This window comes from Brassica napus, chromosome C1, assembly GCF_020379485.1.
Source record: "Brassica napus cultivar Da-Ae chromosome C1, Da-Ae, whole genome shotgun sequence".
NCBI classification, from domain to species: Eukaryota; Viridiplantae; Streptophyta; class Magnoliopsida; order Brassicales; family Brassicaceae; genus Brassica; species Brassica napus.
The window spans coordinates 5,956,362-5,976,260 of record NC_063444.1 but is presented as its reverse complement, the minus strand read 5'-3'; the positions used below and the strand labels follow the sequence as shown (position 1 = coordinate 5,976,260).

Genomic DNA, 19,899 nt, shown 5'->3' with positions numbered 1-19,899 from the left:
ATCTGTCTGAATTCTCAAAACGAAACACTCCTTTGTCTTTATATGGATCTAGATCTAACAATCGAGTCGAATTAAGGGTTTTCGTTCCATGATGAAACGCAAGGAACATGAGAAGGGCAGCCGAAGCATCTTGGAACCGATCCCTCTTGATCTGAAGAAGATGGCTAGATCGCCTGCAAAGAGTGTGACCCATCACCAAAAAGAAGTCTACGAGTCAAGGGACAAGAGCCCAGGTAAGAAGCTACATGTCTTCCTCCCTTACGATATGGAGGTGGAGACACTGACTAGATTGCCTGGAAAGTCGCTTATGAAGTTCCTATGCGTGTCCAAGAATTGGTATTCCCTTATCCGAAGCCAAAGATTCGTCGCTTCTTACTACGCTGCCAAGCCATCCCGTTTTGTAGCCGCTTTCACCAATAGTGTATTTGGTAAACCCGAGCGTCTGTTCATCTTCTCGGGAGAGGAGGAGAAAACTTGTTCTTCTTCTTTGGTTGCCAATCTAGACATGACAATACCCTCGGTGACCTTGCCTTGCAACGGCTACAAGTATTCTTCCGTCCATGGCTTTATGGCTTGTAATGATGTTACAACTTTCATTATTTGTAACCCTAGCACGCGGCAAGTCCTTTCCTTTCACTGCAAGGCATTTCGCACATCCTTGGGATACGATCCTGTCCATGATCAATTCAAAGCGTTGACCCTGTTGACATCTGAGTTTGATCATATTCATAACCCTAGTTTGATGATGTGCACGCACGAGGTTATAAGACTTGGAAGAGGAGGAGTAGTAGTATCTCGTAGCAGCCAAGTTACCTCCCCGTATTATCTCCCTTTGACTGTGGGACTAAGCATCAATGGTTTCATGTATTATGGTGCTTCTGTTCCAGTTCCAAATGAAGAAGAGACTCCTCCTACTCCTGTGTTTGTGTGTTTTGATGTTAGAAATGAGAGGATACTAAGTTTTATCACAACGCCTAAGGAGGTCCTGGTTTGGCAGTCTTATACATCATTGATAGAATACAAAGGGAAGCTAGCTGTCATTGTACCAAACTGCTTGGGATGTGCTTCTTCTTTCGACCGTTTTAATCTTTGGATACTGGAGGATGTGACGAAACATGAGTGGTCCAAACAAACATTTGAGCTTCCCTTGCCTCTTCCCTTCACTCGTGCGCCGATGGGTCAGAGATTGATCTCCCAAGGAACCAACAAGGCTGGTGAAATCATTTTCTCCCCAACAACTCTACCAGGCCGTGCCAAGCCCTTCTATGTTTTCTACTTCAACACAGACACGAAGAGCGCCAGAAGAGTCAGGATCCACGGTGTCGCAGATACTGAAGAGTTCTGGAGCCGTTATGGACTCACAGGCATTTGTTGCGCCTCTTTCTCACCCCAGCACGCTGATAGTATTGCTTTTCTATAAAATGTGTGTGTTTTTATGTCTAAGAGCTTGTTGACAAACAAAACCCTCTCGGGATTTTTTTTTTTTTCTTTATCAAATAATATTTATGCAGCAAACTTGTTTTTGTTTATCTTTATTGGCTCGCATCTGTTGATGGTTCTTTTTTTTCCTTTTCCTTGTTTATTCTAGTTTCACAACTCTTTACTTATATTTGTATATACTTGTGTATTGTGTTATATATGCACTAGATTTCTTTCAACTTGTGTCTTGCTACTGTGTTCTCTGTTTTGGGTCGATGATGTTTGGTACCGACAGCCATATCCCCCTGCTATATAACCATGTCACCCTTTTGACTACTCAAGATGGCTCCCATTCTATTCAAATTAGTACAATGATCTCGTGAACAAACTGAAAAGGAGCATGAATATTTTTGATGTTTGTTTAAATTTTTAAATGACATATGTTAAAAAGACACATTAAACTGATAAAACTTAGATTCTTTTCATATACATGTAACATACCTTTCAAAAAAACTAACACCTCTTTGACGTACCTCATTGTTAGAGCATCTCCGAAAATGAACTCTATTTTGAAGTTTCCAAAACTCTATATTTGAAGTTTAAAGTTGTTCTTCTCCAAAAGCAAAACTTCAAACTCAACTTCAAAACTATTTGTATTTTATAATATGGTCCTTATATTTGTCATAACTAATTTGAATTCATAAAAATTCTGTAAATAACTAGCACATATATAAACATATTACAACAATATTAATTAATAAAATATTATATTATAATATAAAATTTTAAACAAAATAACTTAATTAATATTAAACTTCAAGCAAAACAACATATTATTCCATAAAGTGATTTTCGTAATGCATATATGATATACTAGTGCATTTTTAAGTAAAAATGGCTCTCCTCATTTTAATTTGTAGATTAAAAATAAAAATTATTGAAATCAGATGATATTAATACTTGTAAATGCATTAGATTAGAGCAAGAAAGTAAAAGAGAAACATAAAATATTGCTAAAAGACTAAATTTTATCGATGATATTAACACTCGTGAATATATTCAATATGAACAAGAAAAAATTGTACGAAAAGACATTAACAACAACAACAACCATCTTCAGTTACACAAAACAAAATTGGACAATTTTTGGAAATTTTGAAGGTTTCGGATCAAACTTACCTGACTATTAGTGTTGTTATAATATTTAAATTTGTGTAATATTTATGTCTTCATGTAATTTTTTAAAAGCTTTTTGTTAAGTTTATTTGTATACTTTTGTTATCTAAATATAGTTTTAAATATTTTAAATCTTATTTTAAAGTTTTTATTTAATTTTATGTGTAAACTTAAATTTTGTAAACAAACTTAAAACTATTTATGAGATATAATTTTTATAAGGATTAAACAATAAACAAGAAAATATTTATGAACCATAAATGTGACGTGTAATTGTAGGGACCAAAATGCAAATAAAAATATGAAACTTCAAATTTGAAGTTTTGAGTAGTGAAACTTCAAATATAGAGTTTCACTTCTCAAAACATCAAATTTGAAGTTTTGAAGTTTATTTTAGAAAGCAAAAAACTTCATATTTAAAATTATAGAGTGTCTTTTGGAGATGCTCTCAGTGTTAACATATTACCTTACAACAACAATATTCTTACATAGTTACTTTACTTAACAATAATAAAACAAAATAACATGATTAAAAAAAAAATTATGGACTCTATATATATATGGACTAACATAATTGAAAAAGTCTATGAAAAAAAAATCAGTTATTTTAAAAATCTATAAACTTTAGAAATCCACAAAATCTCTTGTGCTCCGGCAAACTAATGAGACATACAAAACGACTTCCTAGAATTGAGAGGAAAAGAGGATTTGCATACCACTCCTTTAGCGTTTCTCTGCCTTGGTAATGCCACAGCGTGGATCAGCGAGTTCGTTAGTCTACTCCTTGAGCTCTCTCGTATCTGCTTTATATTCCGTCTTCCTTGGTTAACAGCAGTTTCTTTCGCGTTTGCCATTTTTGTGGTTTGTTATGTTCTTTATAACCTTCTCTCCACTTGCGGCTGAGGCAACCCAACTTGTTTCTGCAGCTCGTCTAGCTGCTCTACTCTAGCCTTTGTCAACTGCCCATCAGCTAGAATCACTTCAGCTAACGCCTAAACCTACGTGAATGTTGACTATTTCTTTCGAAATTAATCCAAGGATCCCACCAAGCTGATTCAGAAGCAAGTACTCTGAGTCGTCTCTCTTTGTTGTTACCTCTCCTGTTAGACAGTAGAGCAAGTATGTTTTGTAGAGATCGATCCTGTCCCTCTCGGGAAGGTCGTTTTTAAGAGTTATCTCAGTCTGGCCAGGCTTTCCCATCTTCTCCGCGAGTTCTTTGTCAGGTCTTGTCTTTCTGAGCGATTCAAGGCAATCATCTTCTTGGGCTCCTTTGCTCGTCTGATATAGTTTATCTTTTCTTATCAGAGAAACTATTAATATCAAAAATATGGGGAAAGTAAAGAGTGCGATGATGATACTCACAGCCTTGCTAGCAATAGACATGGCAGTCTCTCTGGATAACCGAAGACCATGAGTAGCCTTTCTTACTGATTTGTAGTTTCAGCATCGTAACCATCTCACTCCAGAAGAAATAACCTGCCTGCCAAACTGGTAACGAATAAGTATCTGTATTCAAATATGGTCCAAAGGAAGTTAATGGAAACGGATTGAAAACAGGCAAAAAAATTACTATTAACATGAGAGATTAAAAAACAGCGTTAAATCTGCAGAGCACTAAGACGAAAGACCATGGTAACAAACTAGGGCATAGAAGGGGACTAATAAGCTGGATTACCTTTTCAAATTTGCTTCCACAGATTTCTGCATGAGCTGCCTCAATAGTTCAGAGCATGACTCTTGACCTTAACAAAGCAGCGACATTGTCATCGCTCGGCTCTCCATCAGAACACATTGTTGAAGCTTCTGCCTGTAGATTTCTGAAGAAAAGCAGGTTATTGTCAGATGACTGGGAAGAAAAGACTTCATTCAATAGACATCAAAACTGTTAGATAACAGCGTGTAAACCCACACGAAAGTGCCAGACTTGTTGGAAGTCTGCTGAGAACCAAAATTCACAACAATTTAAGCTAGTTCGCAAGGTAAGGGACCAGCAGGTTCACAAGCCATCAACCAAATTGATAAGAATCTAGTTTTCCATGGCCCCATCCATCGTATCTTTGGGCGATACAGTGGTAAGTCAAACTATATAACGCAACAACATAAGGTCAGGTGGTCCCAATATACCTTCATGGATTGCAAGTCTTTTACGGTATGCCTTAGACGTGACATCAACAGTAATAGCTTCAGCCTCCCGTGTTCCCAGTCCGAGAATGTTTCTCACTTGGCTCACTGCCACAAGCTACCATTCAGCAGAAAGATGATCAAAAATGACATTGCAAGGGACGGAGATAGAGAAAAACAGAGTCTGAAACACATGCTCCATAAACACCTGCCTTTGTTGTAGCTCTGACATTGGCTCCTTTCTTAACCAAGTACTTGACGAGGTCCAACTGAGAACCTTGAGCAGCGTAGGGAAGAGGTGTCAGTCCCTTGCGAGTGATGGCTTTCAATGAAACTCCGACGGAAAGTAGAGTTCTGACAACTTCCAAGTATCCCTTCTGCGAAGCAAAGTGGATTATTTACCGCATCTCTATACTCTCCTTAAAAATCAAAATAGCAAAACAACTACAGGTGAATATTAAGTAATAACACTGTTTTAAAGACCAGCCTTGTAGATAAAACCCAAGGTGAATATGACCATCAAAATTCTCGGTTTCTATTAGAACATTCTTTTGCTCACACGGAGATCTTTTAACACCAAGAGCCATGAGAAGAAAATCTTATCAGACATCATATCTTAAAGTACACATTGAGATATACGTGGATCACTAAGGAGATTTAGGTAACACGCAAACTAACGAAGGCGTATTTTCCTCTTTAACCAAAGTTTCACTTTCCAGTAATCTAAGTACAGCCTAACTATACATACCTGTGTTCACCTAATCCATGGAACACAAACCCACGAAAGTGATAGGCCTTCCAAACCCTGGTCAAGACGGGAACATTTCCATTACTACGATGGCAAAGCCAGAAATATAGTAAGCATGTGATAGTTCATCCCAAATAAAGAGCTACCTGTTGTCGACTTGTAGAACCTGATCAATGCATTCCAAAGCTTTGATACAACTGCCAAGAAAATCAGGAAACAACGTCAGTGAATAAAAAAAGTGTGAAGGGTTCCATAGTCAATTGATTATGGAAAAAACTTGGATAAGACAACTAAAGTAAGGTCATTTTCCAATGGCTTTCAGGAAACTTTTTAAGTGTTTGCCTCCAAAGTCAATGAAAGAACTCTTCATTTACAAGTCTCACAAGCTTTACAGAAAGCCAACTTCGTTTATTCACCATCATATGCATGGAAACCCAGATTGAAAAAGGAAGAATAAAGCAATAACCAAAATACTGTTTTCATGACTAAATAGTTGAAAATTATATAGAAAACGCATAATTGTACATAAATAAGTATATGTGTGTTACCTGGGCGAGATGTAGCCATGCTTCAAGATAATTACTATCCAGCTGGATGGACTTCAGATGCGCCTCTTCAGCTTTAATATATTCACCAAGATATGCAAAAGATAGTCCCTGGAAAGATCAACAAATTTTTGCTAAGAAAACATTTGCGGACTTTGTCATTGTTATTTCGGAGACCAAGAATAAGAACAGAAGATAGTCTTACCAAATAAAGTATGTGCGGACTTGTTATCCTTTTCTTGTTTCAGACATATAGATAAGTCCTTTACGGCAGCAGTGAAGTCCTTAGATCTAAAATTGAAATACCTGAATACAATTATTAAGATATCAAAACTGAAATAGGTAAAGTAAAAGGAAATACATTACAAAGACACTTACCCCTTTCATGCAAAATATCAGGTGATTTTGGCTCCAATTCCAGTGCTCGAGTCAAAGCTTCAACCGCCTATCAATAACGAGTAGATTGAGAGTGTGTACAAGAAACTTGTATTTACCCATAAAATGCAAGCACTAAACAGGCTTAAACACAGACATCAATCAGAGAGTAATCCAAATCATTGGATATCAATCAGAAAATATTATTTATCATATTATGCAGGGGCGAATAGAGGACCATCAAATACATTTATTGTCTATGCTTTTAGCTCTGAACAAAGAAGTAGAGAAGACGTGGAACTACTAACCTCAGCAAATTCCCCAAGAGCAGCACGAGCCTGTCCTCTCCGCTTCCAGGCCTCACCTGCTGCCGGGTTTATTGGTACGGGACGGGACAGAACGGATCAACCCGTTTGACATCTCTACCTCTGAGAGGTGAAGACTTGAGACTTTTTTGTGATAATCTAGTTCCTATATGGGCTATAACGTCGGCCCACTAAAGTTTTCGGCTCATTAAAGTTTCTTCTCAATAAAATAAAACAAAGGGTTAGATAAAACTTGTGAAGGAAAACGAAAAAGCTGTCTTCTTCTCGTAGCGTCTCTGTAAAATTTCCTGTTCAGGTTCGTGAATTTCATTTTGATTCAATCAGTCTGATTCTATTTCCATTTTGGAGATCTTGATCTAATGTAATTTAGGTTTAGTAAATTTTAAATGTTTATTGAGATCTCGACTTGTTCATCATCATCCATTAAAACTGCTCTCTTTGCATTATCATGAAATTCAAAAACTTGAATTCCCAAACACTCGCGTCTTATTACACAGACCAAAGTTTATTCCTTTTCGTACACTACTAACCTATGTCTGAAAAAATTAAAACTTTTCTTCTTGTCTTGATCATTACACAAAAAAGGTCGGTTTCCAAGAAGTTTCAGAAACAAAGTCTTGTTTTTTTTAATTACTCAAACATGATTATATTCATAGTGATGACAGAGTTGATACTTAGTTTCTGAAGTCATTGTATGTACTGCTGTGTGTTGTTTACAGATGAACTTTGGGTTACCGAGCATCTCCTGGTTTAACAGCAACAGCTCGAAGAAAGATGCAACCATGGTAGAAACCGTGACATCCACCACTTCTCTCCTTGAACAGCAAGATCAAGGGCAAAGCTTGTTCGGCATAAAGATATGGACTTTCTCCCTTGGTTCTGTGTTTCCTTGGGCTGCAACTTCACCTGATGGGAAGCAGCAGAAACCCACTACTATAAACAGAGGGTTGAAAAGGCATGCCGTGTCTCGCAGGTCATCGAGAGTGAATACCGTGAGCACTGTTTATCGGTTTAGACCTTATGTGTCTAAGGTTCCGTGGCACACAGGGCCGAGAGCGCTTCTTTCGCAGCTTTTCCCGAGGTACGGGCATTACTGTGGACCGAATTGGTCTAGTGGGAAAGATGGGGGTTCGCCGATTTGGGATCAGAGACCTATTGATTGGTTAGACCATTGCTGTTATTGCCATGATATTGGTTATGACACTCATGACCAGGCTGAGTTGCTGAAAGCCGACCTGGCGTTTCTTGAGTGTTTGGAGTCGAACAAGCGCGTTGTGACCAAGGGTGATGCGCATGTTGCCCACTTCTACAAGACAATGTGCATAACAGGTAACTAACAACGCTCTTTATGTTTGATGTCTGTTAATGACTGTCTCCACTCTCCGTTTAATGATATCTATCTTGAATGCTCTCAGGTCTTAAGAACATACTGATACCTTACAGAAGCTACCTCGTGAAGATACAATACGGGCAAAATCTACTCGACTTTGGCTGGCTAGTGAACAGCCTTAGCAAGAGAAGCTGGAACTTCCAGAAGAATTGAGAGACACAAGGAAGCAAATCGGAGTGTGTTACGCTACAAGTCCTGTAAGCCTTTCCGGTTTCCAGTTTGGTACATAGAGGTTTAAAGAGAAGGGAACTGAGGATTAGGTTCTGTAATATATATTAGATCAAATACATTTAATATGAAACTGTGGTGTGCGTGTTTTAAACCCTTTGTACATGTTTAGTAATAGTATGATGATCCGTATCACTTCGTTTGAATCCAATAGTTCAATCAAATTAGATATCACTTCAACGTAAACTCTGAACCAGAGAATGTTCCAACTTTTGCTTCACTGCGACTTTTAGGTATATCATTTGGTTAGCCGGGACCAAACCAGAGAGAGAGTGCATCGATATGAAGTTTCAAAACGCAGCTGGTTTACACACTAACAATCTTTTTATACATATGAGTTATGAAGTCTCACTAAGCAAAAACACACATACACAAACAAACCCATTTGATGGATTAGAGACAGAGAGGCTGTTTAAACAAAGATCAAACATCACTCTTAGCACACAAACACACACACAAGAATACTTAGAAAACAAATTCATATATCATCAACTAGTTCCGGCTTCTGCATTTCTCCATCACCCTTGGAGCTGCAAAACAAACAAGATTTGTGTTATAGGACAGTTCTTAGTGTTTCAAGAGTTCGGAAGGGACCAAGTGGTATCCTTTCTGAGCTATTTATCACTGATATGTTTCTTTCTCTGAAGAAAAGTTTTATGCTTAGAGCAAGAGTTTAGAGAAGGAAGGCTAACCTAAGCCTATAGCCTCAAAGCTCTTCATGATCCTCAGCTTCTTGCAGGAGCATATAAACATTCTGCAGAGAAAACACAGTAAAGAGTTTCATTGATATATCCTTCTTCGGTTAAGCTTAAGTTGTTGATTGATCTTAGTGGTTTCTAAAATTGAGCACAATCAAAGACTTACTCCCAAGGGACATCACCAACCAACATCCAGTCACTGTCTTTGTCTTCATAGGTAACAACATACTCAGAACCACGCAAGAGATCGGTCAAACGACTCTCGTTTAACCCATCTCGGCCACACCCTCCGTGAGACCCAAACTGACCTGTAGAAAATGAAACAACTCAGTCACACTCACATGTATTATTATCTTCAATGAAAGAGACTTATAAACAACAATACCAATAGTGAAGCAGCTGAACATCTCCTCAAGAGCAGAAGAGAGCTCGACGTAGCTCTTGTAAGTCTTGAGATCGATTTTCCTCAAGTAAGGAGCACCTTCCATGCTCACTTTAACATACAAGCAAGGCTCAGCTCCAGACTTTGCTTCTCCTTCAGTCTCTGAGTTATTATTATCACCACCACCTTGTTTCTGAGATTGAGAAGAAGCCATTGTGTTCTTCCTGAATGATCTAATCGGTGGCCAACCCACAACTTGTGCCCTGCTCCATCAAATAAACATCATTAAAGCTCTAAAACAGAGATGTCTGAGTAGAAAGGAGAGAGCTTTTTTTTTTTTATATATCTTACTTGGAAGCTGGAGGTGCTGCTGCAGCAGAGCTCTTCTTCTCCTTAACCGGAACGGCCGGTTTAATGTCTTTGACATCAGTAGCGGATCCAGGAGAGAAGACCCATTTGGTAGACCCGTTAATGGCGTCGGAAAACACCCTTTTGGCACCTGACACTGGACATGAGCTCTTGGGAGACAAGAACCATTGGTCAACTCGCTCCGGTGACTCAGAACCGGGTAAACCGAGTCTTAACTCGGTTGCTTTGAAATTCAGAACGTCGTCGTTTTTGTTGTTGTTGTTGTCTCTGGTTTTGGTTTTGTTGTCAGACATTTGTGCTGCTTCCATGGACAAACCTATGTAATCATGCTCTGCTGCTACGGATTCAGACATTCTCAAGTATGATGAATGTGGAGTAACTGTTGAAGCATATAGTGATTTAGAGAAAACAGTAAAACCCTTCCTGTGCGAGAGAGAGAGAGAGAGAGAGAGAGAGAGATGAAGAAGAAGAGGAAAAATTAAAACTTGTGTGATAAACAAAAGCAAGAGCTTTCTCTTCTTTTATTTATTTGAATAAATATACTTAAGTTAATATTTTTTATAATCAATAATTAGAAGTAAATTATTTCCTCTTTGGGGTTTAAACACAAATCACGATACATTAGATTAACCTTAAAATAGACTACTGACTTTGAATTAAGAAAAAGAATGGTAGTACTGTATTTGGCAAATTGTATATACATGTATGAATCTATATATACACGCTACATATGTATAGACATCTACTCCCCGACAGGTCACAGAAAGCGTCCTGTTAGCTTTACGATTCTGCCATTGTCTCTCGCTTTCTCCATTTTCTTATTCTATTTTATTTAAAAACAATTTGCTTTCTCTTGGAAGCGCATGTTATGCTACCATGCATATGATTTAGCAGCTAAAATACGCTTTCTTAATGTAATCCGTCTTGATGATTGCACCGATAATTATGTTTAGTTAGTGAATTATAAAATCAACTTTTAATAGAGTTCATGACTTTTGTGAATTTGATTGAAATGAGTAGAAGTATGTAACTTTTTTTTCACTGCAATATCATTTTATAAAATAAAATGAAACTTTACATATTATGTTTCTAAATCGTAATGAATAGATATTAGTAATGTTACCCGTTCACTAATGGTATAGAGATTTACTAAATCGCCAATAATTGCAATGAAGATGATGAGACTTGAGGATGAGGGAGAGCAGAGAATCTCGAAAAGTTTTGGGCCCATGGGCTCTCATTATTGGGGCCACACGGGGCATGAAAAGTGGAAAGAAACAGTAGGGGGTAGGTCTTTGCCACTTAGCCGCAGTAGCAATATTGAGCAGTGTTCCCAAATAAAGAAGTGTCGTCTCCACAAACCACCTTTTTATTTTATACTATGCTTTCCCAAAATCAGGAATATGTTTAAAGTTTTGACCTATAATAAAATTTTGGATAGTTGGAATAATGTGTGAAAGTCATTAAAAAGATCAAGAATGGATTATGAAACTCTCTGTTAGTGTGTTTAGTATAAATGTTTATCAGATTATATATACATCATATTTTTTTGGACAAATATACATCACATTTCACTCGAATTTAGTGGGTTTTTGTGTATCTATTATATATTTGCATCATAATGTTTCATGTATAATATTTATACTATTATTTGCGAAGTGATTTTTGACATTCGAATTCTCATGTTAAAAACTAGAGCGGGTAATATTGTTTATACACATAATGAATAAAATATATTAGTTAGCTAAAAACAAAAATGAGTTTAATTTTTTGACAGGTAATTTTATTTGCGAAGTGATTTTTTGACATTTGTGTTCTCATGTTAAAAGTTAGAGCATATAATATCGTTTATACACATAATAAATAAAATATATTAATTAGCTAAAATAAAAAAGAGTTTACTTTCTTGATAACATAGGTAATTAAAATTAATATAATAAGAATTATCCAAAATTTTAAAAATATATTTTAAAATAAAAAGATACTTCCTATAGATATTGTGTTGTTAACCAAAAATATCTTTTAATCAAAAATTTAAAATTAAGAAACAGAAAATACATAATTAAATAATAATCAAGTAAAATTTCTATTATATAACTGAAAAATAATATTTAGTGAATTCTAAAATTTATTTAAATGATGAGTATAGTATACAAAGAAATTTTCAAAAAAAATAATATATAAGAATTTTCAAAAAACATAAATAATAATTTATCATTATAGTCTCTTAATTAGTAATGCATATATTAATAAATAATTATAAAATATTTATGTTTGCATGTGTGGATATTTATGTCCGGGAGAAACACATATATCCTATATATTCATGAAAGTATCATATTTCATCTATTACGTTTAGCGGTAGTTAGAGATATACATTTCTATCTTTATTATTACTAGAACTTTTTTCCACGCTACGCGCGGATAATGCCTGTAAATATATATTATTTTGATGTTTAATTAGAATGTGAACTATTTTTCTCATTTGTGTTTTTTTGAAAACTTTATTAGTTATATCATTGACCATTTTGATCTTAAGTTTGATATATTTGTTTTTTTGTTTGGTGTTTTGCAGTATATTAGTAATTAGTTTAAATTTTGATACTAAAATTTTTGTGTACAGTCTTTATGTAACCAAAAAATATGATTTGCATGCATAACTTTAGAAAGTTGAATGTGTTTATCGTCATTGTATATGACAACTGAAAAGGTTAATTATAACAATTTAACTACTGTATGAAATCAATAGTCTCTGGTAATATGGTAGAGAGTATTTGGAAAGGATCAAGAGAGGAATGTTGTAATAGCAATCGTTAGTTATAATATATAAATACATGTTTTCTCATATAAGGTTATAAACTTATAGTTAACATACGTTGACAACAATTAAATTGTGATCAGGACCGATTCAACACTAGTACGGGCTCTAAGACAAAACAAATCTTTCTTTTTCCTTTTAAATTTTATATTTATTTAATTTTAAAATATTTTCAAAACTTAATCAGTAACATTTTTTTTTTAATTTGTGATGAAAGTAAAACTATATACTTACAAATTATTTTGGGCTCTTATCAATTTTATTTATTAAATTTTAGTTTTTTGTACACTATGTTCTTCAGTTTTAGAAGATGTAACCTTTTTTTTTTGAATGATTGTCATTCCAGCTTTAGTTGTAATATGTAAGAAAGCAACCTATAATTGACCATTAGTTAAGACCAGTTTTAACAGATATATGAGAATCTTTTTTAAATTTTGTTCTCGGTGGATTTGAACCAAAAATTATAAAAATATGAATAAAGATATTATAAACTGATAACTTAGTTTAATTTTTCAATTAATTTTAAATATGAATAAAAGCATTATAAATTTTTAATTTTTATATATAAATATAGCTAAAATATGATGTTTCCATATACTTATTTATGTTTATAAAATATATAGATTTTATTATATATAAGTAAACCATGCATTTGATTTGTAGTTAGTTATGTAACTAATTTAAAAAAAAATACTTATACGCTTCTCGTCAAATTAGTTACATTCTAAATGTAGAAAGTAGAAACTAAAGTAGAAGAATAATGTTTTAAATTTTATAGAACTTAAAAACTGCATTGAATATTATCTATGTTATAAATTTTCAACATTTTTTTAATTTCTTTTTGCGTTTGGGCCTATTTGATAACATGTTTATTACTCGTTTTATTTTTCACTAATCACTAATTACTAATTACTCTCACCATTTAATTTATATTATCTGTTTTCCTACATCGTCAAGTGGGTGTTATACCATGTCCAAATTCCAGTTAGTTATGTCTCCAATTCACAATAAAGACATGATGGTTTCGAAATTCTTTTTGAATCTCTCTTATATTCCTTATAATGTTTTTTTGCCATTTTGTAATTTGTGATGTTGGCATGTATGTAATGTCGCTTTGAAATTTGTTTAAAAATAAAAATTTTAGTATATGTTTTCATGTAAGATGACTTTTGAAAAACCTTTAGTATGATCAGTAATTTTCACATCATTTTCAATGTGTGTTTGACTCGAATAGCATGTATATGTTTTACAATTTGAGTATGATTCACAAATCCTCTATAATTTATTTTTAAGTGTAATTTTAGAAAATGGCACTCGCATAGTCATATGTTGGCTATATGCTACACTGCACATGTCCAAATCATAATATGTTTATATCTATTATGTCCTTTTCAATATATTTTTTTTGGTTAAAATATTCATCATCTTCTTTCTTTCTACTTTGATGGCTTATCATTTCCTTTATTTCTTCTTTCTACTCTGGTGAGTTTTGGTTATTGTTTGCCACGCCCTAGGCTTCCTCTACATCCATACATCACACGCAAATAGCCTAAAGAGAAGATGAAAGAGGCGCTACATCCATACATCACACGCAAATAGCCTAAAGAGAAGATGAAAGAAGCGCATGACCGCCAAAAGAGCTATGCAGACAAGCGTAGGAAACATCTTGAGTTTGAGGTCAATGACCTGGTGTATCTCAAGATGATTACCTTTAAGGGTAGGACGAGGGTTTCTGGACGAAAGAAACTGGATCCTAGGTACTTGGGTCCATTCAGAATCATAGAGAGAATGGGTGCAGTGGCATACAAGTTGGACTTGCCATCAGCAATGGATGCATACCACAATGTGTTCCATGTATCCCAACTCCGGAAATGTTTGTCTAAACAAGACATTTTCTTGCCCGAGATTCCTGCTGACCTTGGTAAGGACCTGGCTTTGGAAACCTTACCGGTTCGGATTGTGGATCGGTCAAAGAAAGCTATGAGAAAGAAGACAGTTCCCATGATCAAAGTGGTGTGGGATTATAATGGTAAAGACCTCATCACTTGGGAAACAGAAGCAAAAATGAAAGCTACATATCCGGACTGGTACAAACAATTTCTTCCTGAGGAAACACTTAACATGGATTCGAGGACGAATCTCAAGTTAGTGGGGGAGACTTGTCATGTCTCCGATCCTAGATAGGATCGGCCGGACGGGCCATGGTGCGGGGAGACACACCAGTCAGGTCATTGGACCTTGAGACAAGCGTTTCATGGCCCTAAATGAAGGTTAAGGGCATCAGTCAGCTGAGACTTAACCAGGATAGGATGGAAACAAGGTTAAAGGAGTTGAGTGAGTGTTTAGGCAGCTGGACGAGTGTTGGTTTGAGTTCAATCAGATCGGTTCAGCTGGTATTCAGTTCACTAAGATATGTTCAGCTCACGGGAGCTGGTGGACTAGCTCACTCAGCTGGGAACAGCTGGAGGTCAGCTCAATCCGGTGATCGGTGCGTTCTGGTTCGGATCAGTGTGGACGAGTCTGGGACGGTTACTGGGCGAGCCGATGGTCCGGGTGCGGGACGGTTCGACCAAATTGGTCTTAGGCTTGGGACAGGGAGTGGGCAAGCTTCCAAAGTGTGAGCTAAGGCTCAGTGATTGATTTGTCAAAGGAAGAAAAGGGGAGAAACCGCCAATGGGCGGTTATGGGACGGTTTTGGGAAGAAGGGATGTGATTTTTGGTAACTGTTCGCCCAGGCGGTTGGGGACAGTTTAAGTCGTCCTCTCTCTCTCTTTTCTGCCATTCTGGTCGATTTTTACTCACTTTCACACAGAGAGAAACACAGAGAAAATTCAAGAGAGAAAGAGAGACACAAACCTTGGATTGGCCGATTTGATCCAAGCGATTGTTCTTGAGTGTTCCTGGTGTGTTTGGGCGTGTGATCAAGAGGATGGATTTGAGACAGAAAGACAAGGAGAAGGCAAAGGAGAAAGAGAAGGAAGTCGCCCCTGGAGACCGAACTCCTAAGGTGAGAGGTGTGGCCAAGAGTAACCGGACGAGGCTGCGGATGATGGCCGTGTGAGTCTGGCCGGTTTGGATCGATTGGCCACTCCTTACTCTGACTTCTTCTACTCTGTTTCTTTATATATATTGTACTAGGGATTGTTTTATGATATTACAGGGAAGGATCTATCAATCTTAAGGCCTTGGCCTGATCAAATCCCCATGAAAGCCCCTTGTTCTTGTGTGGGCTGATCATGGCCGAGATCACTATGATCTGAGCCGGTTCTTTTGAATCTGATTATGAGAATATTTTTCTTCTGAATTGTCATGATTTATCACGAATTTTATTTGGTATTTGGATCTCTTTTTAAAGGGGTCAGATTTGACATTTTTGATGATTGTTCTTGTCTAGATTGGATTCGACCATGCAATGTGAACTGATTCTAGTTTTGTAATCTAACCTTGTGATTGTGTGTTTGTCTGTGTTGGATCCAGGACCTGAAATGGACCGTGGTAAGGGAAAAGCACCATGAGGAAGCGGCCATGGGAAGATGTGTGGTGATTGGGTTGATTCGGAAAATTATGTAATTATTGTAGCCTATTGTGCAACTTGTGAACTTATGCGATTCTAGTGTGTGATCTATTTATTAGGATGATGAATGATGTATGAACCTTGGTTATTATCTATGAAATATCTATTTGCCCTAGTCGATGTTGGATGGTTTGACTGTGAATGTTGGAACCTCAAAACTCTGAAAAAGACTTAGAATTATTTATCACTTAAACTTGAATATGTAAATGAAACTGGTTGCATTGTTTGGTGAGGCTGCGGTCTGGTTGGATTGGGGAATCCAGGATCTGGTCATACAAGTTGGTATCAGAGCCTTGTAATGTCAATTGGTGACAGCTTGTCCAGTGGGAATGCTGTTAAAGGGTGAGGTTCTGGGTTCGAGGCTCACCAACAACCTAATTATGGAGTTAGAGAGAACTCATAATGGAGAGGTTGGGGTCGGTGCGCTGCAGCGCTGTGAGCCTGGGCCCCACGGGGCAGGTAGTTCCCACGGGGCGGGTTGTCACAAAAAAAGTCGACTTTTTTTTGTCGGAACTTCCGATGAAAATTTCGAGGAACATTTCGTCGGAACTTCCGAGGATTGGACCATCGGAAAATCCATCGAAATATCCTGAGGAAGCTCTCCCTCGGTATATTCCGAGGAGCTTTCCGACGAACAGGTGGTCCTCGGAATTCCGTCAGAAAATTCCGAGGGATTTCCGAGGAAAAATGAATTTCCGAGGAGTTATTTCCGAGGACTTGTTTCGTCGGTATGTCGTCGGAATAACGTTATTCCGACGACATACCGACGATTTTTTCCCTCAGTATGTCGCTGTTTTCTTGTAGTGCTAGAAGTGGATCAATTGAAATCGAAGCTCTGATTCGGCTGGACCTGGTGAGGCATCGCTGAAGTAAAAAACTGAGATTTTCCGGTCGATTTCATGGCCATGAATGTAGCTGTTTCAGTATGTTTTGATTTTGTGTGGAGTTAAGGAGTAGACGCAATGATTTATATAGGAGGAGGATGAATGGGAAGTGGAACGAAACAATCAAGAGGAGCTTAAAGACCTTCATTGATTGATCAGTAATGTCTGAAGGCTACGTTTAGTTCAGAGAGGGAACAGATGAGGGAGAAGAAGTGGAACAGTCGGGGGAGGGAGATATCGACTCTCAATAGACAGACGAAAAAAGGGCTTAGCAAGGTGGGTTTGTTATGGGCCGAATTAAAATGTTAAGACAGACTAAGACAGAGAAACGAAACCCAGTTTTGATCAGTCAAAACAGCAGTACTAATGTGGCGAATGAAAGCTTTCTGATTTGTCAATTTTTATAGATGACGTGGACAGCTTCTCTGTTGAGTATATCCAACTTTTAGTATTGTAATATTACAAAAGCTGCATACTCCGGATTTTAAGCCAGTTTTTTAATAGAAAAAAATTCAGAGATTCGCGTGGATGGAAAACGAAAAAGTAATAGATAAATATTTGCCATTTCTACCAACGAGATAACAGTTTCCATTTTATTAAATTGTATATATATATATATATAAAAAATACGTGTACGTTGCATTGTTACACCATGCATAGTAATTTGGTTAACTAAAGCCTCTAACGTGGATTCATCTTTGTATCTTATCTAAAGCTTTTTGGATTTGTGTTTTTGTGTAAGTTCGAGGGTCTTAATCATAAGGTGCCTTTATTTTCCTTTTTCATTTGTCTTTCTCTCTCTTTTTTGGTAAGTTTTTGTCGTTTTACAAACATCTCATCTTAAATTGCACCTCAACTCACCATCTAATCGAGCCATTAGTTCATTAAAAGTTATAGTTACAATGTTTTATCACTATCGAAATTTATGCAATATGTAAACTCTAAAGATGTATATGGCTGTTGCATAATCATTGTTGCATCAGATATTCAGATGTGCTGATTATAATTATTACTAGCTAGTAGCACTTTGTTTGACTAAATCATATAGGTTTTAATTATATTAGAAAGAGATACCATAAGTAACTTATAGATAAAATGTTGTCCTTGGATGTGTGTTTATTATTTTCAACGTATTAAGGGAACATAAAAAGTGCTAACTGAAGTGTAAATTATGATGATATATTAAAAACGTTATCAGATTCTAATTAATGCTTGTTATATTACTACAAATAGTTCCTGCAAGGCATCAAAACAATGACTAACTGAAAATATATTTAGTTGAATATCGACTGGAATTACACTATACCTAAAAACGTTAAATCAGTGAAAGATTGTACATACGACGTTAGTGAAAGATCGATTTGTGTAGCAATGGAAAGAAAAAGATCAAAGCGACAGTGTGAATCTTTACACAAAGCAGCCACTTACTCCACTGATTTAACATCTATACAAGAACCTCATGCTCCATTATAACCTACTATCGAATCAATACGACGACCATGAATGATTAGATATTATATTATCTTCATTCAGACGCGGTTATTTCACTCTGTTAAGAAATTGCTGTGATTAATAATAATGTTAGTGACCTTTGCCGCAACAGTAAAAGGTCGGTTATACCAATGACACTCCCGGTTGTTTTGGGGAAATTATATCAAATTTAGGAAAATTGTTTTGATCCTCGATGCAAATATACACATATATATAGGGTTACTGTGAGTATACATTTGATCGGAGGGTGTAATTTTTAAAGATTTCAAATACTGTAATCATGAGACACCTCCTGTGATGAACCTTTAGGTTCACCAACCAACATGATATCGTTATTTCATTTTTGATATCTTTTAGAAAAAGAAACAAAATATTGTCAAGTTATATTATGTTTTTAAATTAAAAAGGTAAAAATAAAAATAAAAATAATAGTAGTTACAATTTTTTTTTTTAATATATTTTTTAGGGTCGTCATCAAAACATTAAACCCTAAATCCTAAACCCTAAATTCTTTGGTAAACCCTAAATCCTACACTCTAAATAAAAAACATTAAACATTAAAACACTAAACCCTAAACCTAAATCTTAAACCCTAAACCCTTGAGTGTTTTAGTGTTTTAGATTTAGAATTTATGATTTATCCAAGGGTTTAGGGTTTACCCAAGGGTTTAGGGTTTACCCAAGTATTTATGGTTTACCCAAAAGTTTAGGATTTAGGGTTTAGTGTTTTGCTGATGACGCTAAAAATATTTTTTTATAACTATTACTATTTTTTATTTTTTTACCATTTTATTTTAAAAAACATAATATAACTTAACAATTTTTTTTCTTTCAAATATCGAATATGAAATAACAAGATCATTGGTGAACCTAGAAGTTCACCATAAAAGGTGAATCCAATAATAAGTAAAAAAATTATATCAAATTAGGAAAATTGTTTTGATCCTTGATGCAAATATAAATATAGGGTTAGTGTGAGTATACATTTGATCGAAGGGTATAATTTTTTTATAAGATTTCAAATACTGTAATCATGAGATTCATTAAAATTTTCTTTGACAAATATATGGTAGACATTTTAGAAAGTGATTGGTATTGGAAAATTGACTTTGTCAATCAGAGTCGACGTTTATAAGTCGTAAGCCTCAATGATGTAGGTTTACATATATGCTCCATTTGTATATGCATATTGCATTATTGCGTTCCACTATCAAGATTTATGAAGATATACCACATGATGATGCTTATTCACATTATTCTATTTGCCGAAATCTGTAAATACCAAATGTAATATATATCATGGCCACTGGCACATATAGGGTTTGTTCGATTTGGTTAGGTTTGATGAGTAGCTG

At 35.8% G+C, this 19,899-nt stretch overlaps 3 protein-coding genes and 1 long non-coding RNA gene across 8 annotated transcripts; 2 read left to right on the top strand and 2 right to left on the bottom strand.

Moving 5' to 3' along the window:
• Positions 1 to 46: 46 nt before the first annotated feature.
• Positions 47 to 1,658, top strand: LOC106375508 (F-box protein At1g30790-like). Its single transcript, XM_013815436.3, has one exon. It carries the CDS (start codon positions 89 to 91, stop codon positions 1,418 to 1,420), a length of 1,332 nt encoding a protein of 443 aa, XP_013670890.1. The 5' UTR covers positions 47 to 88; the 3' UTR covers positions 1,421 to 1,658.
• A 1,385-nt stretch (positions 1,659 to 3,043) lies between these two features.
• LOC106375509 lies at positions 3,044 to 6,835 on the bottom strand. Of its 3 annotated transcripts, XR_002660937.2 has the most exons (11): positions 6,693 to 6,835; positions 6,388 to 6,454; positions 6,215 to 6,315; positions 6,013 to 6,120; positions 5,611 to 5,661; positions 5,465 to 5,521; positions 4,925 to 5,093; positions 4,720 to 4,834; positions 4,271 to 4,412; positions 3,958 to 4,083; positions 3,044 to 3,873 (listed from the first exon to the last, which is right to left on the bottom strand). It is a non-coding gene; the product is annotated as an uncharacterized LOC106375509 (long non-coding RNA). The 3 variants fall into 3 exon arrangements; XR_002660935.2 differs by having other exon boundaries at positions 3,958 to 4,071; positions 4,720 to 5,093; XR_001275295.3 differs by having other exon boundaries at positions 3,958 to 4,075; positions 4,720 to 5,093; positions 6,693 to 6,834.
• A 51-nt stretch (positions 6,836 to 6,886) lies between these two features.
• Positions 6,887 to 8,474, top strand: BNAC01G09360D. Of its 3 annotated transcripts, none has more exons than XM_013815437.3 (3): positions 6,887 to 7,005; positions 7,430 to 8,039; positions 8,126 to 8,474. In XM_013815437.3, the coding sequence occupies exons 2-3, from the start codon at positions 7,430 to 7,432 to the stop codon at positions 8,251 to 8,253; spliced, it is 738 nt and encodes a 245-aa protein (XP_013670891.1). In that variant the 5' UTR covers positions 6,887 to 7,005; the 3' UTR covers positions 8,254 to 8,474. The 3 variants fall into 3 exon arrangements, with proteins under 3 accessions (XP_013670891.1, XP_048601357.1, XP_048601358.1); XM_048745400.1 differs by having other exon boundaries at positions 7,000 to 7,071; XM_048745401.1 differs by lacking the exon at positions 6,887 to 7,005 and adding an exon at positions 7,019 to 7,295.
• Positions 8,475 to 8,611: 137 nt separating this feature from the next.
• LOC106375512 (auxin-responsive protein IAA27) lies at positions 8,612 to 10,285 on the bottom strand. The gene is made up of 5 exons (XM_013815440.3): positions 9,760 to 10,285; positions 9,412 to 9,671; positions 9,193 to 9,334; positions 9,021 to 9,082; positions 8,612 to 8,858 (listed from the first exon to the last, which is right to left on the bottom strand). The coding sequence occupies exons 1-5, from the start codon at positions 10,128 to 10,130 to the stop codon at positions 8,821 to 8,823; spliced, it is 873 nt and encodes a 290-aa protein (XP_013670894.2). The 5' UTR covers positions 10,131 to 10,285; the 3' UTR covers positions 8,612 to 8,820.
• Between the last annotated feature and the right edge of the window lie 9,614 nt (positions 10,286 to 19,899).

Excerpts from the sequence above, each read along its gene's own strand:
- BNAC01G09360D (XM_013815437.3), top strand. The coding sequence starts at position 7,430 with ATGAACTTTGGGTTACCGAGCATCTCCTGGTTTAACAGCAACAGCTCG. Across the intron at positions 8,040-8,125 it reads CAAGACAATGTGCATAACAG|GTCTTAAGAACATACTGATA; the intron begins GTAACTAACAAC and ends GAATGCTCTCAG.
- LOC106375508 (XM_013815436.3), top strand. The coding sequence starts at position 89 with ATGATGAAACGCAAGGAACATGAGAAGGGCAGCCGAAGCATCTTGGAA.
- LOC106375512 (XM_013815440.3), bottom strand. The coding sequence starts at position 10,130 with ATGTCTGAATCCGTAGCAGCAGAGCATGATTACATAGGTTTGTCCATG. Across the intron at positions 9,335-9,411 it reads GTTCAGCTGCTTCACTATTG|GTCAGTTTGGGTCTCACGGA; the intron begins GTATTGTTGTTT and ends CATTTTCTACAG. Across the intron at positions 8,859-9,020 it reads CTTTGAGGCTATAGGCTTAG|CTCCAAGGGTGATGGAGAAA; the intron begins GTTAGCCTTCCT and ends TTTGTTTTGCAG.